The sequence below is a fragment of the Pelodiscus sinensis genome, chromosome 3 (assembly GCF_049634645.1).
Source record: "Pelodiscus sinensis isolate JC-2024 chromosome 3, ASM4963464v1, whole genome shotgun sequence".
NCBI lineage: Eukaryota > Metazoa > Chordata > Testudines > Trionychidae > Pelodiscus > Pelodiscus sinensis.
The window spans coordinates 149,410,544-149,429,398 of record NC_134713.1 but is presented as its reverse complement, the minus strand read 5'-3'; the positions used below and the strand labels follow the sequence as shown (position 1 = coordinate 149,429,398).

General features: G+C 40.4%; 1 protein-coding gene and 1 long non-coding RNA gene across 3 annotated transcripts in view; one reads left to right on the top strand and one right to left on the bottom strand.

The window, feature by feature from the left end:
• Positions 1 to 18,855, bottom strand: part of KCNK2 (potassium two pore domain channel subfamily K member 2) — a 265,921-nt gene that overhangs the window by 103,451 nt on the left and 143,615 nt on the right. For both annotated transcript variants that reach the window (XM_025178605.2, XM_006137350.4), the window contains exon 3: positions 18,459 to 18,573. In XM_025178605.2, the coding sequence (XP_025034390.1) occupies positions 18,459 to 18,573 (115 nt within the window). The remainder of the gene's footprint in view (positions 1 to 18,458; positions 18,574 to 18,855) is intronic.
• On the top strand, positions 8,007 to 14,640 carry LOC142828020 (uncharacterized). The gene is made up of 3 exons (XR_012902929.1): positions 8,007 to 8,096; positions 9,702 to 9,747; positions 13,902 to 14,640. It is a non-coding gene; the product is annotated as an uncharacterized LOC142828020 (long non-coding RNA).

The following is an 18,855-nucleotide window of genomic DNA, read 5'->3' as shown; positions in this document are numbered from 1 at the left end:
TCCTCCACCCCCCATGCCTTTCCCCACTCTCCCTGCCAGCCTGCAGCTGCAGCTGACTCTGCCACTTAGTCTGCCAGCTCCCCTACCAGGCTCCAGACCCTCTTCCTGCCCCCCCCCCCCCAGCTCTTGCACCCACACTCCTCTGAGTAGCACCCCCAACATCGGATGGAAGGTGTGTAGGCACCAAAAATCTTAAGGATGGCCCTGCCTCCTTGTCTGTAGGTTATTCCAGAGTTATTTCCTAAAGAGAACACCTCAAATACTGTGGACATGTTAGCTTCTTGCAAAGGCAAAGTTGTAATGATTTTAATGGCGATTACTGTACAACTATTTAGACAAGAAAATAATTCAAAGGATCAAGATTAACCATTGCTTGGCTCCTAAACAGGATTTCAGTTTTCCTGATTCATTTTTTAAGTGCTGTGCCAGCCAGAAATTTACACCCAGAAGACAAAAGATTAGTCTGAATCTCCAAAGTTGACTAGCATACCTACAAACTTCGAACCCAATGTAATCAGGACGCTGTAATAATTTTTACCATTATTACCTAACTAAGCTGTTGCTGGCAGAATAGTGAAAAGACATACCATATATTTTAATTATGTCACTTGGAGGAAGTACATAACTCTTTGACCTCTGGTACAGAAATTATTTCCTGCTTCCAGAAAGCTCAGGAATTAAAAGTAGCAATGTCAGTCACATATTGCAAAGGGATCTACGATATTTCCTTAAAGTGTCATAAATTAAAATGAGCAATATAGAGACATTTGGGATAGTTCTTTATTATTAATGATTATTTACTGTTTTTACCTCCTCCCCATTTGATTCATTATGTGAAACACTGTACAAACACACTGCCCGCTTTAAAGACATTGTGATCTAAATAAACAAGATTGACGAAAGGTTGGGGAAAGGGATACAACACACAAGCACAGTGATTAGGATGATGGTAAATGTCATATTAGTCCCATCTTTGTTAGGGTTCTTCAGAAAGTAAAAAGCCTCAAAGAGCTCTGAACGAAGATCATTAATTTATATTTTTTCTTTCAAATATTTTGTTCCGTACTACAAACAGACAATTTAGACAAGCTGAACACAACAGTCCTTATTAGGTGAGATGTAGACTAAAATTATGCTCTCAGATATTCAAGGCTCCAATTTAAACCTCTGTTCCTCAGAAATAATTTGTTAAATAAGTGTTACATATATTCTGAAAAGCAGCAGATCAAATGAGTCAACCCTTCTCTTATTAATCATAGGAACCATTAGAATGAGAAAAAGAAGAGTAAGAAAACAAGAAAACTCAGGAGAACAGACAGAATTGAGGAGACTCAATAATATGAATACACATTATAGTATCTAAAGCAGTGAGGGTATGTCTACACTACCCCCCTAGTTTGAACTAGGGGGGTAATGTATGCATACCGAACTTGCTAATGAAGCCCGGGATTTGAATTTCCCGGGCTTCATTAACATAAAGCCGGCGCCGCCATTTTTAAAAGCCGGCCTGTTCGAACCCCGTGCCGCACGGCTACACGCGGCACGGGCTAGATAGTTCGAACTATGTAGCCATTCCGATCTATCTGTACACCGGGGTTCGAACAAGGGGGGTAGTGTAGACATACCCTGAGTCTGTAAAAACAACAGGTTAATTAATTAACAATAATTAGGCCTAAGTTTACAAAGTTTAAAATAAAATAATAATATTGTGAATTCAGACAATGAAAAACAGCAGCTATATATAGAGAATAAATTGCATTGAAAAGAGGGCCCTAGAAGTTATTGTGCTAGCCCATATTTAAGAAGACTGAAAACTTTTACAGTGGAGAAAAGGGATTTAAGGACTAAAACTACAACTGGCGGAGACTGTTGTTATTCCACTGACTTTCGTAACAGTTAGATACCATAATGGCTCTGACTCTACCAGCATTCCATTTTCCAAGAGAAAACTCACTTGGCACAGAAGTTTAGTAACTACTCACAGAAACAGAGACGGGCATTTTTTGCCAAATCCCAAAATGGCAGAAATATGAGATGCTACATTTGAGAAACATTAACTTCAGACTATTGCTTAGACAAGAGAAAGCGAGAACTGAAATTAGCAAGTCACTGAACACAGGGCAGTTAGAAACTGGACCTGATTACAAGATCTGAGAGAGACAGGACCAAACGAAGAGAGCCTTAGGCTTCAATCTGGATGCTTGTCTACCCACCATCCTTGACACCCTAGAATATGAGAACCACTGACAAGCAAAGACTTCCAGAAATTTCACCCTGCACCTACAGAGTGCAGTGTAGCTATCTGGCATGTATCAGATAAAGTATGATCTAAACACACATAGAACATGAGAATTCCTCTAAAATTGGGAAGCACCTGAAATGATAAAATGTCTCCTTGATGGGGAATGTCTAAACGAAGTAAGGAAACCCAATGCGTGTGTGTACTATAGAGAAAGACAGAATGAGAAAAATGAACTGTAACATCCAAGTCATTTGTGTTAAAATCATTTTACTATCTAAGCGCCTCATCCTGCCATTCTTACTCATGCTGCATAACGCCATGACTGTGTCTAGACTGCATCCCTTTTTTGTAAAAAAGCGCCAGTCTAGATGCGGATCTTTCAGAAAATAAAGCCTTTTCCAAAAGATCCCTTATCCCTTAAGAGGGATTTAAATCTTAAGAGGGATAAGGGATCTTTCGGAAAAGGCTTTATTTTCTGAAAGATCCACGTCTAGACTGGCGCTTTTTACTGGCAAAGCTCCGAGCCGGAAAAAAGTGGCAGCCATTTTTATGCTAATGAAGCGGGGGAAATTTAAATCCCCGCTTCATTTGCAATTGCGATATGTCTAATTTGCATCCCTTTTATGAAAAAGGGATGCAGTCTAGACACAGCCCTTCTGTCTCTTTATTTATATTTACATGGCCCTCTGTGGCTGTGTACACCCCTGTATTCACACCTTGTATAGAGATTCATACAATTGTGTGACACATATGCCTTGTATGGTGTCATTTGAAAAGTTATAATTTGCTGGCCAATATGTGTGGCAACACTGTAGGTGCAGTTAAGATTCCCTTATATGATGTTATCAACACATGTTCCAAACCCCACAGCCCTGTCCCAGCAGAAGTAAGATTTGTCCTAACCAAAGGAAGAAATGTGTGTTTGCCTCAGTTTGCAGACAGTCATCAAGCAAGCAGAGATGAAGGAAGTTCAAACAAGTGAAAAAAAATCAGGGGATAGTCTTCCACGTCGACTCTTTGTTCCCAGGACTCAGCTGGAAATGTTTTTCAAGCTATAAAAAGGAGGGATTGCACACCCCTATGCACCCAGCTTGCTCTGTCCCTGGCCATCACATTCACTGTACCTGAAGTGGTAATGGAAGCAGCTGTTGGGGAGCAGTGCCAACCTCCAGAATTTGGTCAGTAAAACTGCTGAAAGCAGGTGAGAAAATTTTGCTTTGAACTTAATGCAGTTTGTTAAGATAGGCACCACTAAGTATTTTATCTTTACTTTCCTTGAAACCATTTCTGATTGGAATGCCTCTGTGGCAAGGCCTCTACACTGGTCCTTTAAGGGTAAAACCCAGCAATTGGAGAGAGCTGAGAGCAAAGGCCACTGCTGAGACAGATGCTTCCAATTAGGGCCCAGCAGGGGCCTGTATAAATAAGGACTCCTAGAGGTAGAAAAGGAGACACTCTTGCTCTAGTAGGGGAATAGGCGGGACCAGGCTGCCAGGGAACTGGAGACTTCCCAAGACAGAGCAGAGCAGAGCTGGGGAGCTCTGGCCTAACCTCACTCCCAGGCTGCAGGATCCACAACCCCCTTGCCAAGGATGAGTGGCCATTGCAGTTTACCCCGTGGCACAGACTAGATGAAGACTGGCAGTGGGTCAGTGAGGCAAGGGAAGTACAGAGGAATTGGAGGCAACCCAGGATGGGAGGACCCCAGTGTGTGGAGACTCATAACACCCAGGGTACGTCTACATTACAACGTTAATTCGAACTAACTTAGTTAGTTCGAACTAAGCTAATTAGTTAATTCGAACTAAGCTAATTCAAACTAACGGATCCAGACTAAAAAACTAGTTCGAATTAGCATTTTGCTAATTCGAACTAGCATGTCCACATTAACTGGACCCTGAACCAGGCTTAAGGATGGCCGGAAGCAGTGCCGGCAGGGCATCAGAGGAGGACTTAGAGCGTGGAGATGCTGTCTCAGGCTAGCCGAGGGCTGTGCTTAAAGGGTCCCAACCGCCACCCTGGACAGACAGTTCTCAGGGGTGCCCCGCTTGCAAAGCAGTCCTGGCTTGGATTGCCCGGAGTACCCACACTGGGCACATCACAGCACTCAGCCATCAGACCGGCTGCACTTGCCGCAGGCTGCCATCTGGGAAGAGGGGGCAATTGGGGGGCTGCAGGAGAGCTTCCACCCCCAATTTGCGCAAGAAATTAATGTTGCACAAGAGGACTTATCCCTGAGTGGGAGCATCAGAGTATTTGTGCAAGAACCACTGATTTTGTACATTACAACGTCAGTGTTCTTGCACAAATACTCGCGGCCGGTGTAGACAGGCGGCAATATTTTGTGCAAAAGCAAATGCTTTTGCGCAAAATCATGCCAGTCTAGACACAGCCTAAGAGCAGTCCTAACTCCCTAGGATGCCAAATCTGGAAGAAAATGACCTAGAGAAAGTAAATCTACAAGAAAAAAAATGCGATTCTTCAGCATCTTTCTATGCCAGTCAAGATAGGAGGGAATTTAAACAGCACTCATCAGTATCAGGACAAAGGACAGACATGTAAAACAAAAAACTGGTAGACTGCAGCGTCTAGACTAATGGATTCACACACTGTTTATTTTTCAGCTCAGATATTTTGCAATTTTCTTTCCCAGTGTATGGCTGTAGACTTTCTGCTGGCTGTTCTTTGGCTTGGCACAAAGTGACCAGAAACTCCGTAGTACATGAAGGGCAGTTGGAGACACTTCTGTGACATACCCTGGCTCCTCCGTGCCACCACCTGCCTTATGCCAATTTCCAAGTACCGACAGTGCTGTTGAAAATGTGCCTGCTCTGTGCATTTGGTAGCAGCAATCAGGTGCACCATCGTCACTACCCAGGCTTCTGCACTAAGCCAGTTCATCTACATTCTTATTCTCAGCACCACTCACTTTCGAACTCATTTTCGCACTGTTTGTTTGCTTATGCATTCATTGCATATGTAAAATCTAGACTCCAAACATGACTGCTCAAACAGATGTGCATTTTAGGCTCCCTGAGCCTATATGTGTCTGAGCAGAAGCAGTACTGTAGCCACACAGAGCCCCATAAAAGATTTCCCTATGCAGACTTTTCAAAGAACTTAAAGAGCTTAGGAGCACAAGTCCCACTGAAAATTCTCATGCTCCAGAATCCACAAGACAGTTTTGAAAATTTTTCTCTACTCTCTTTTTCAGCCCAGCACAAGTTTTCCAGTTAGGAATATGAGAGAGAAAGTAGCATAAGGAAGGCAAACATATACAAAATACCAATGGATTTTCCTTAGACTCTTCAGGGATTAATACAACTATAGGGTATTATGCTGATAACAAAGTGCCTCTGACCATCTCCATCTCTTTCTCTCCAAGAAATCTATCAGCACAAGCATGCTCTCGATCTGATTTTACTTCCTATTCTTTGAGCAATTAAATTGTAGCTGCTTTCAAATGATTATAGATCTAAAAAATGGTAGAATCCATTAATCTAAGGAGGTGCTATTTTTACATCAGATTAAACAAGCTTTTTTTGTTTGTTTTTAAACTTGACCGAAAAGTATTTTTTTCTTGCAAAACCTCAAGTCAGCATCCTCTGTTTCCACAGCAGCAGCATTGAAACATAAAATAATAGAGAGAATAGCTTCTTGTGCTGCTAGGCATTAGTGAGATTGTCAACTATTGCAGGAGAAATACATGAACACTGAATTCATATTTTGATGAGAAGTTAAAGGAAGAACTTATTTCATATTATATTGGACCAGATTCTCAGGGAAAATTAAGAACATAAGAACGACCATACTGGGTCAGACCAAAGGTCCATCTAGCCCTCTGTGTGCCAACAGTGGCCAATACTAGATGCCCCAGAGGGAGGGAACACAACAGGTAATCCTCATTTGATACCTTCCCTGTCACCCATTTCCAGACAAACAGAGGCTAGGGACACCATTCCTACCCATCCTGGCTAATAGCCATTGATGGTCCTAACCTCCATGAATCTATCTAGCTTTTTTTTTAACCCTGTTAAAGTCCTGGCCTTTAAAAATAAAAAAATTAAAAATAAAAGTGGCTATTATGGGACAGATTTCCAAAATTGCTCATCAACACATCTTCAAGTACTAGATTTTCAAAAGAAAAGACACCTAAATAAAGGCTATTATTTTTATGACACTGACTGACCATTTCATGCTAGAGTGTATTCAGGCCAATTCATTTTTGTAGTAGTATACATCAAAACGAGTGTAAATGTAAGTGTATGCAAGTGTTTAAATGTCATGAAAACTAGTGGAATATTACTCATCAATTCCTGTTATAATGTAATAATAAACATTTAGGCTACATCTATATTGGCAAGATTTTGCACAAATACTCTTAACGCAAGAGTTTTTGCGTTAGAGTATTTGAGTAAGAGAACATCTACTCTAGCATGTACCCTTGCGCAAAAGATGTGCTTTTGCACAAGAGCATCCATGCCAGTGTAGACGCTCTCTTGCGCAAGAAAGCTCCAATGGCCATTTTAAACATCGGGCTTTCTTGCGCAAGAAATTGATGTTGCCTGTCTACACTGGCCTCTTGCGCAAGAATAGTTGCTCAAGAGGGCTTATCCCTGAGTGGGAGCATCAGAGTATTTGTGCAAGAAGCACTGATTTTATACATTAGAACATCAGTGTTCTTGCGCAAGTACTCGTGGCCACTGCAGCTGCTTTTGCGCAAAATCTTGCCAATGTAGATGTAGCCTTACATTATGTATAAATAACCCATCAAAGAAATATTGTGAAATGCTAATGAAGGACCTAAGGAGTTCAAACAGAAAATGCTAATTTCAAAGCAAGTGGCCATTGTGTATGATGGTCAGAGGTCAAAAGACTAATGCATTCCTCACTCATTGTTATCAGAGGAAAAGCCCACATGAGTAGAAACTCTGTCAGTTTCCTTTCTGTGAGAATGAGCTATAAATATGGATTGTAAGAAAGATCCTCCATTTCTGAAGTGCTTGGACTCTTAGGGCACACCTATACATCAGGGCTAAAGTTGAAAGAAGCTACGCAACTTGAGCTATGTCAATTACATAGCTTAAGTAAAAATAGCTTATTTAGGCTTTTGGTGCTGTCTACACAACAGGAAGTCCGAGTTAAAGCACTTTTCCTCTGACTTCCCTTATGCCTTATAAAATAAGGGTTACCACAGTCAGAGTAAGAAGTCCTCCAGCTCGACATTATTTCAACATTATGTTGGAATAAATGCTTGCTGTGTAGATGCAGACTATATTATTTCAGAATAATGTTAGTTATTCCAAATTAACACTGCTGTGTAGACATAGCCTTACAGAGACCAGATACAAACCAGAGGTCCACAGAAACAATATGGGTACCCTATTGGAAGAGTGGCAATTTATTAAATTACCACTACCATTTGGAATTTACAAACAGTGGCATATTTTACCTGTTTTAATCTCTCAATAACTGTCATTCTTTTTTCCTACCTAAAAGACCTTTAGCTAGTTGATGCCAGTTAATCGGAGATAAGTGATTGGTCTCTTTGGACTGGGAGAAATCAGATGTGGCGATTTTGGTTTTTATGATCACTATCACAAAGCTCAGTTTGACTGAATGGCAAGATGGGCTGGAGAGTCTAAGAAGACTGTGACTTCATAGTAAGACTGAAATAAGTGATCTAGAAGTTCATATTTATTACTTAACTGGTAAAATCTAATTCTAGAACATTCCAGCAGTTTGGGGTATCTGCCCTGTTTCTGACAGGTTTGCACTCAGTACACTAGTTGTATGTAACTCCAGACAGTGTGACAAGTTTCAGCAGTCAATAACTCCTACTGTGGCACTTAAGGTCAGATTTTCAAGGGAGTTTAGCCCTCAACATACAGAGCTTTTTGAAAAATTTTGTTTCATATAACCATGTGACTAAAGTTGGGGACAAACAGCTGTGAATCACCAGCACAGGAAAATGATTAGGAGGCTGGAGCACATGACCTACAAGGAGAAGCTGAGGGATTTAGGCTTATTAAGTCTGCAGAAGAGAAGAGTGAGGGGGGATTTGATAGCAGCCTTCAACTTCCTGAAGGGGGATTCCAAAGAGGATGGAGAGAGGCTGTTGACAGTAGTGACAGATGGCAGAACAAGGAGCAATGGTCTCAAGTTGCAGTGGAGAGCTGTAGGCTGGAGATTAAGAAAAACCATTTCACTAGGAGCGTGGTGAAGCACTGGAATGGGTTACCTACAGAGGTGCTGGAGTTTCCATTCCTAAAAGTTTTAAAGCCCTGGCTGGGATAATTTAGTTGGGGTTGGTCCTGCTTTGTGCAGGGGGCTGGACTCCATGACTTCCTGAGGTCTCTCCCAGCCCTAGAATTATATGATTCTACGGTAGATCGGTTAACATGGAAAAAGGAACGTTTAGCGATAGGCTAGCCAGCAGATCTACAGAGGACATAAAAGAGCTTTAATGAATAGACCCAAATCATGACTCAATATCACACCCACACTTCTACATGTTGTAAAGGAAGTAAAACACACGATCATGTAACTTTGCTGAGATTTCTTCCAGATGCAAAACCTTGTGACCCTCTTCTTTATAGAATTCAGGACTCTGGTGGTTAATTTTACCAGTCCTAATGCAGTTACTAAAACCAAAAAATAAATGAATAAGGTATTACTTTACTCAGACAAGCATTCTAGATATATCTTTGCTACATTTAGCAGTTCTCTCATTTTACTCCAGACACCTTCACTGCATCTAGACTGGCATGATTTTGTGGAAATACTTTTAACTGAAAAGTTTTTCCGTTAAAAGTATTTCCACAAAAGCGCGTCTAGATTGGCATGGATGCTTTTGGGCAAAAAGTCTAGATGCGATTTTATGCAAGAAAGCCCCGATCGCCATTTTAGCCATCAGGGTTTTTTTGCGCAAAACAGTTCTTCCCTGTCTACACTGGCTCTATTACGCAAGTATTCTTGCGCAAAAGGGCTTTTTCCTGAGCGGGAATGGGAAAGTATTTGCGCAAGAAGCACTGATTTTGTACATTACAAAGTCAGTGCTCTTGCGCAAATTCAAGCAGCCAGTGTAGACAGCTGGCAAGTTTTTGCGCAAAAGCAGACGCACACCTTCACTTTATGAAAAGAAACAAGTTTTTGAAACTGCATTGAAACTGGAAATGCAGGAAAAGCACAAAAACTTTCTGTTGCCCAATTGGAAGAAAGAAATCCAAATACAGGCAACTGAAGCCACTTGCATCAGTATAGAAAGAGGGGAGTGTTTCAAAGTTTCATAAAGTGAAGATGGGAAACAATCAATTGTCCTACAATTAGTATATGCCACAACAGCAATATTTTAGCAGAGCTACATGTACAAAGTTGGATTTCTCTATTGCTGTTCCCAAGGTAACTGAACCTATCCAGGCCTCTCCCCTCACTCTCAAAGTCTGTCTCTTGTTTCCAGTTGAGTCAGACTGCTCCTCTTCCATGCTGCTTGATTACCAAAGCAGGTAAGTCTTGAGAGCACACAATTATTCTCAATTCCTATACAAACAATCACAGTTGTCCACAGAAATGGGGAGCATCAATTACTGGGAAAGTACTGCATCTGGAGCATGCACTGTACAGATGGAATTTGTGAGGAATTTAGCTGCTAAACTCTTCCGAGTCTACTTAGATGTGCAAACTGAGATTTTTTTTTCCCCAACGAGTTGCAACTTGGTCAAATTTGGGTAGTTTTTACAGGAACAACCAAAAGCATGTGCCTTGCAATATAGTTACCTCCTCTACCAAATCTCAGTTCCCTGGTCTCAAGCATGAAAATGGTTGAGCTTTTTAACAGTTGTAAGAATGTTTTAATATGGGAGAAACAATTTATTTCTCTAATCTTATTTTCAGAAATGGCTAGATCATTTCTGCTGAAATTTTCCAAAAATACTCATTCTGCAGCTAACACCCAAGATGGAAAAGTGGCTAAAGTTTTGTTAAGTTATAAGCAAGCATAAATAGGATGTTATAATGGAAACTGTTGGGCACCCTAAGTATAGACAGCATTGCCAGCTCCCAGAAATGAGGTGTGGGAAGCGAGTTGTGTGGAAAGTTAGAGGCTGAGGGCCACATCCAGTTCCAGATCCTAAAACTCCTCATCCCCCAGCAACCACCTATGAAATGTCTCTAATCACCACATGCTCATAACACTATCTGCTTCTCTGACACCATCTGCCTGCATCACCCCATGAGTATTTACAACCAATTATTATTCTTCACCCCAGAAACATATCCCTGTCTGAAGCTCTACTTAACCATTTGCATTTCCAAGGCAGTAGCAAAGAGAAGACTCTCTGTTACGGCTTGAAGTTGCCTTAACTGGAACCCTTGAGAGAAAGCTGAGCAAGGTTTTCTGGCTGGTAAAGTTCCATCAGTCACATACTCCAAAGGCTACAATGCAGCAAAACTAAATAACTTCAGGAAAAGCCAAAGCCGAATTCATAGAGAAACAAATGGCCTGAATCTATCCCACTTGTGTATCCACTGACATCAAGAGATTTACAAGGGGGGTTAACTAGTTCCATCATGTGGAATATGTTAATTCTAGAGAGTGTTCTTGGCATTTTTACATTTGAAAAGTTCCTGGTCAGGAGAAATTTTCACACACACAAGAATGTTTTTCTGATAAAATCTGTTACAATTCTAATAATATTCAGATTTCCCTTTGCAATTTCATCTGGCAAGGTGGAGTTCAAAGCTGTACAGCATCTATTCATTTGTTTTCTTTTTTATTTCAAGATGCCTCTATACCAATTATTGTATGATGATAATTAGGCTAATGCTTGTAGCTTTCTGACAGTAGGTTATTGCAACATCCTATTCATCTCTGACAGCCAATTTCTGTAGCACTCAAATAGAGTGGTTGAAAGAAGAATACTCTAGAGGAACTTGCGTTAGCAAAATTTAGTGCATTTATTCCAGTTTTGTTTCAAACGATAGCCCTGTATTGCAAAGGTTTGAACTATGCAAAGATGGAAAAACACATTTCTTGACCAACTATATTATACACTCTTTATCGTTATGAGGGCTCAGCATTTATAACCTGCTAAACCAATATCAGGACTCTTGAAATGTAACATTTATGCTGATTCTTGGCAACTCACTCAAAAGTTTATGGGAACAATACAAATGACCCCTCTTCCCAGGGCTTGTTCTGGATGGTGCTGATGTTCGGAGGGGATATAAGTGTGGATGGGATGATTTTACTCCATCTGTTTCATTTATATTATGAAATGTGCCACTAAAAACTGTACCAAAAATGAAAAGAGAAAATAATTGAATAGAGATGTGGGACTTCCAATGGGGAGAGGAGGACAAAAGGGGAAATTGCCCCAGTGCCAGGCGATTCAAAATGCCAAATGACCTCCATGGCTGGAGCCTTGAGCCCTTTAAATCACCACTAGAGCACCACACTCCAAGGGTATGTCTACACTACCCCGCTAGTTCGAACTAGGGGGGTAATGTATGCATACTGAACTTGCTAATGAAGCCCGGGATTTGAATTTCCCGGGCTTCATTAGCATAAAGCCGGCGCCGCCATTTTTAAAAGCCGGCTAGTGCGAACCCCGTGCCGCGCGGTTACACACGGCACGGACTAGATAGTTCAAACTATGTAGCCATTCCGAACTATCTGTACGCCTCGTGGAACTTCATTAGCAAGTTCGGTATGCATACATTACCCCGCTAGTTTGAACTAGCGGGGTAGTGTAGACATACCCCAAGCAACAATGAAGGCTGGCTGCCCCTAAAACCCAAGGCCTAAGCCTTTCTGAGAGCTCAGAGCCCCCCATCCACATACATTGTCCACGGGTGTGGCGAGCCACTTGGTCCACCTGAGTGGATGATACACAGGTTTGAACCTCTCTAAATCAGGACTCTGACCTGTCAGGCCACGGATGTTCCTGGACTAGAGAGTCCTGGTGCAGGGCTGGAGGCAGGAGCCCTACAGGGGCTAAGAACTCAGTCAGGTTGGCTACAGTAGTGCTGACAGCCAAGAGCCCTGCTACAGGAGTCCAGTTGGGCCAACATCAAGGTGGCTGGAGCTCCACTGGGCTCAGGAGTGGGGCAGCGGTCTGCTGCAGCAGAGTTAGAGGGGAACCTTGGCACTGCGATCACAGCCTGCTAGCAGGAGCCAGTGGGGTGGCATGGCAGCAGGGGCTAGCAAGGCTGGGAGTTCTGTGGGTCTGGCAGGTCAGGACAGCTGGCAGCAGAGTGAGGAGCCAGCTAGAAGGCCAGCAGCCTAGCCAGGAGTGGAGCTGGGCTGGGAGACCAGTTGCAGGGGCAGGGGGGAGGGAGGGGACAGAAATGACCTCCTCTGGTCCAGCAAAATCCCTTGTTCGGGACTGGTCATGTCCCAATGGTACCAGACCAGGGAGGTCCAACCTGTACCACCTTGTCCAGCTGAGCCAAAGAGAAAAGGTAATTTACAAACTCAGATCTCTAAAATGTCTATTTGGTGTGTTTGATTACGGAGTTAACACACATTCTTTACAGCTGTAGCAAAAGTTTGCTAACAGATAGCAGTACCATTTTGTAATTGAGTCAAATAATTTAATTATATAGCAAAAGTTGTTTAAAAGTGCCAGTTTCACCAAAAATACTATCATCCGCAGAGTTACATTCTCTCACACAGTTATATGCAATGTTCTTTGTGATTAAATTGTATTTGAATCTCTATAGACCAGATATCTAATTACAAATATGAAATTGTGACATTTTATTTTGCCTGCCAAATGATAGTTCACATTTGTAGACGAAAGTGATCCATTTGCTAGAATGCCAACAAGCATTTGCTATTTGCAATTGTTTCCTAAATCAGATTTTTTTTTAAAATCTGCATTTTATTTCAGAAAAATATGCATACTTCTTATGCTTCATGATAATACTTAATGTCTGTGATAAAAGTCTTGGGATTTGGAGCCAAAAAGCATGGGGGTTTGTCATTACAGTGCAGTGTATTGGAAATCTAAATCCAAAGTTGTTATGGATAGGATCAGTGCACACATCAGCGGCTTCAGGCACATTTCTTCACCCAAGACGTCAAGTTTCAGGTGCACATAGCAACTGTGGATGGACAGCCAGAACACAAGTTTATGAGGAATGTGGAGACTGGTAAAAAGAGAATGGAAAAATGACTGAGAGAATATGAGGAGAAAGAGGTGACAATCTGCTTTGTTGACTTGGTGATGAAGATTGCCGAGAAAATTCTTTGGCTGGGGTACTAATCCATCTAAAAAGTATACTCAGGGCTCAGAAGTTACCTGTGAAGCTCTGTTGAACCATTAGATTCTGCCGCATTAGATTCCCCCACTGGTGTCTGCCCCAGAACAGCTGTGTAATATGTACATTCTCTGGAGGTGTAAACAGCTACAATTATTAAATATTATTCCTCGTGCTTCAAGCAGTGGACAGACTGGAGAAGAAGCAGCATTATTACAGCTGGCTGTGATGGTGCTGAGACATTTGAAGGAATGCAGTTTTTCATTATGAACAGTGTTACTGATGGATTTCTGTGATGAGAAAGCTGTCATAAGAAAAAAGCCAAGTGAGCTCAAGGGACTGTCAAGTCCCTTGAAACATCCATCTAATATGTTTCTTTTTACTTGTCTATATATAGGTCTGAAACTGGACTTCTGGAGAAAGAATTTGGGCCAAGATCTCCAGTTGCTGAACAAAGCCAAGGCCAGTTCCTTTTGACCCACTTCCCTGTGCCACATTCCCGCTACAGGCCACTGAACATCAGCTATATCTCTCAGCCACGGCCTCCCTCGCCCTTTCTGACCCATTTCTTGCTGGCTGACCTGCTTAATTTTCACCCTCATCGCCCTCAGAACTTGAGACTACAATTACCTGCTGGTTTTGCACCAGGGATTTCTGCAGCCCTCGCCATTCTGTTGTTGGCAATAGGACCCATCACTCACCAGCATTAGGTGATGTTGAACTGTTATCACAGAGCTCAGATTCCCTCAATGAGACTCCACCATGTACTCAAACATACCCCCCTGTTGCAGTGGATCAGCCTGTCAGACACAAACAGTATAAAGGGTGTCTACATTAAAAATGTTTCTCTGCTCAAAGACATGCAGCAGAGACCCCATGGGACCATGACATCTGCATCATCCTGCTTCTCTTCTCACACTTTTTTACAAGGCAAAATTACCCATTACAAAACTAAAATTGAAACATAATTAAAAGTTACTAACCCTCCAAATAATAACAAAGTACACTTTCTGGTGCAGTATCTTTGCTTTTTGTTCCTTGGTTAGTAAGTCAGTAATTTTGGATACCCCAGTCAGAGAGTCATTAGTGAGATTTTGCTGCAGTTGTTTCCTCCCGGTCCAACCTCTCTCACCTAACTACAGACTTCAAATAAGAATTTCAAGTAGCCACTGGTTTTACTTCTGGGTTTGAAAAAATGATCCCTCCAGGAACCCAGCTGCAATCCACAGAACTATTAGGGCACACTGTGCTTGCTTTGCCCATATCATTTGGGGTTTGAATGAACCTGAAACTCTATGTGAAATGCACTGAATATAAAATCATATGAATGAATACCAGCTAGAAAGTCTATCAAAATTGGCATGGCTTGAATAGTTTGATCTATGTACTTATGCAACTCCATCACTGTAGTATTTGAATTTACCCAATTGTAAAATCTTTTCTCCACTAGCCCCTTTGTTTGTGTAGCAGAGAAAAAAGGTTAAATCATCATGATGAATCCCTAATTATAGGTTTGTCAGTTCCTCCAAATGAGTGGTAACCAGTGTACTTCACAGCGATGGACAGATATATAACAGGAATTGTACCCCTCAGAGAAGATTTAAACCAAAGTTCCATACATGCAAACCTTTCACTTCCCTTAAGGAGTCTAAGATGCAAAGATGCAACAGTGATGAGTGTGGTAGAAATGATTAGCCAAAGATATATATATATATATATATATATATATATATATATATATATATAGATGAGCAATTAAGAAAATCAGGGAACATGCTGTCAGGTGTTATACCTAATAGCTATAATTTTCTGTAAATGACAGTAATACCTCCTCATGTATTCAAGTACATGGCTGATGTATAGCTTGTTATTAAAGAATGAGCAAATATAAGAAAATAATTATAAAGCCCCTTTGAAATTCTGCAGAGACTATCAGTAGAGTTTGATTGAGTGGCATGAAAACTCTTTGGAGATATCCATAGCCTGCATTTTCAGTCTCATGAAAATTTAAAATAGGTGACTGCTATCTGTCCCAAAATCAACAGGAATGCCGCGGTTTCCACAGATGTGCTCACAGACAGAAAGTCTAACGTATTTCAGGCTCTATAATATTAGGGCTCAGTATCACTTGATGTCATCATGTTATAAGGAGTCAAATCACAAACTATTTTGCAGAACCAATAAAACTGCATCAAAACATTATATTAGTTCTGATTTCCTCACTTCTCTAGGGGTTTTCATGGCAGCCAAACTTCCAGTACATCGCAAGCCCTCTGCAGTACAATCAATTTGCATCTCTGTGTCATGATGGGAAAATGCTGTGTCATACATATTACAATGGAAAGCCATGGTTTTGGGCAGGGGGAACTAGTACATTTTAGAAGTTCTTAATTCAGTTTTGTATTTTGTTTACTAATCTGGGAATTGTTAGAAAACAAACGAACAAACATAGTTCTTAACTGAGGGCCTTTATAACTTTGAAAAAAAATAAGTACTTGTGCAGTACAAGAGCGGGTCAGAAATTTTTCAGCAGTGGAGATAAGGCAGTTTCTGCAATATCAAAATAATGTTTTGATTTTCTGGCAGGAGAAGTGATACAAAATATTTAATTTGAGTTCATTCAAACCCAAATCTAATTATTTTGGCGTATTGAACTGACCCAAAATGTGGCATTTGAAGTCAGATCGGCATTAAACTGCTTTTCCCTGTTGTGGAACATTGCCTAATTGGAGATGTAATTCTGACACCTGACACCCCTGTTCTTTTCTATGGAACAGGCTTGCTGTCCAGAGTATGTCCAGAGTATATCTTCCCTGTGCCTAAGCAGCATGGGACACCTGGCCCAGGAGTATGGCCCAAAATAAAGAACTGGAGCAATGAACCTGAATGATAAGTTGTATTTGCCACCATAGAGGAATGAAGTTTAATAGGGTATGTCTACACTAGCTCATTAATTCGAGCTAGGTAGGCAAATGAGGCGACTGGAGTTGCAAATGAAGCCTGGGATTTAAATATCCTCATTCCACAAGGAGTAACAGTTAATTCGAACTTAGGACTTGGTTCAAATTAACGTTTCACTGCCACGTGTAGCCATGCGGCAGTGAGTTCGGGCTAGTGAAATTTCAAAATGGTGACTGGACGGGAACACGCAAATAAAGCCCGGGATATTTAAATCTCGGGATTCATTTGCAACTCCGGTCGCCTCATTTGCCTACCTAGCTCGAATTAATGAGCTAGTATAGACATACCCATACTGAGTTGAGTGTAAATGAAACATTTTGGGGGAGTTCAACAAATTGCAACAAACACATTTATTTTCAGGAAATCCAAAATGTTTTGTTTTGATAGAAAATGCTAAAATAAAAAATGTTGCCAGTAATAAAAACAATATTTTTAAATGTGTCATTCCATAGAAGTTTTTGACATTTCATCTCTTTGCCCTGATTTGGATCACATACAAAACTATCAGAATGTCCTGCAGAAGGATATTTCAATTTCACTCTGTTCTATTCAGGATTGTATAGAACTAAATGCCTTATTTCTTCCTATTGTTAAAAATATTCCATATAATAGGATGAAATTAGAAATTTAGAAAGAAAAAAAATTGAATGAACTAGAATAAGTTCTTGATCTATTCTAATACAGAGTACAACATTAAAATGACATTAATTTGAGGCAAAAGAGCCTATGGGGTCAGAAAAAGAAGTGTGACTCAAGGCCAATATCAGCACCTTGCTTCTGAGTTTCCTTGATTTTGCAGGTATGTATTAGATTGACATTTATGTTTTGATCATTTCTTTTATGTTTCACTATAGGTGAAATCCTGGACTCACTGAAGACAATATGAATTTCGATATGGATTTCAATAGGGCCAGGATTTCTTACAACAAGCTAGTTGTTTATTATTTGCAAAAATATTACACACATACGCCCACTCGTTATACATAGATTTAAACTTACAGATAATAAATAGAATATAAAATGCACCTATACAACAAAAGAACTGAAGTCACTCTATTAAACTCAACTGAAGAGAGCATTCTTTTGCTGGAAGAAACGTATGTGAAGATTATATGACAATAAACATTTTAACAGTGCTAAAATGATCTATATTGTTGTCTAAATTTTGCACTTATAATTCTATTTTTTTCTTTAAATTTATAAGTATTTTATGAATGAGCATTCTATTCCCCATGGGCTTCTCCCATCATTTAAGATGAACAGTAAAAGAAAAAAGACTGTCCATACATAAATCAATATCTAGGATATAAGGAAGCTGCACTGTCTTGAGGTCAGTACAAAAGTCTTAAAGGCCAAATGTTGCTTTTATTTACACCTGCTCAGCAGAGCAATGGATCTTAAGTGTTTGAAAAAGTCTAGGTTGCCAACTTCTGACTAAACATATGACCACAGACAAATCATCTGACTGTTCTGATCTTCACTGAACCCCACAGGACCTTGCTGAAAAGCCAGCTGTTGCAATCTAATCTGATTATCAAAACCATTTTTATAATGGACCACTTAGAAAGGGTAAACTGAATCCCTAGAAGTTTCTCATCTCACTGAGAATTTAAAAAGGACAACAATAAAAATGCATGATTGTAGAGATTTGCTTCTCTCCATATCACAATGGCTTATATACATATTAGATTTAAAACATCTAATATTGAGCTATTTTGATAACACAGCTACTAACTTGAAATAGTACTTTCTCCTCAGAAAACTTTTCCACATTCTGTTGAAAATATAACACAGAAATCTACTTCTCATTAATGGGTCACTTAGATAGCCTGCATCCCTGAAGGAAATCTCATATTTCTGTCCCTAAGGCTAGTAACTCTACCATGAATTAGACAATTTTCCATTGTTACCATTAATAGCCACCCACACATGCACATATTTGAAATTAAATTACAGCTCATGTACTGTAAAAATGTAATAAGTTGTGACCTACCTATGGTGGTAATAACAGTGCCAGCAAAGAAGAAAGAACTTCCCAAGTCCCAGTGACTGATTTGAGATGTGTTTCTTAAAGGTATGATTCCTGCATTTATTGCTGCCACTACTTGCTGCAAGTTTAAAAAAGATAGTTGTCATTATTCATGAAACAAATTATGTTAACATACATTATACAGTGGATTCACAAAGACAAATCCACTTATTAGATGTAAGCAATACAAAAAATACTCATGTCCGTTAGAGTTTTGCCATTGACTTTAATGAGGCCAGGATTTAATCCTTAGAGTAAATCTCAAACAAAGGACCAGTTTCTGCAGCCCTTGACTTCTACTAGAGTTTTATTATATCAGGACTCCATAGTTGGATCTCAGGGCATTAAGCGCTTGATCCAA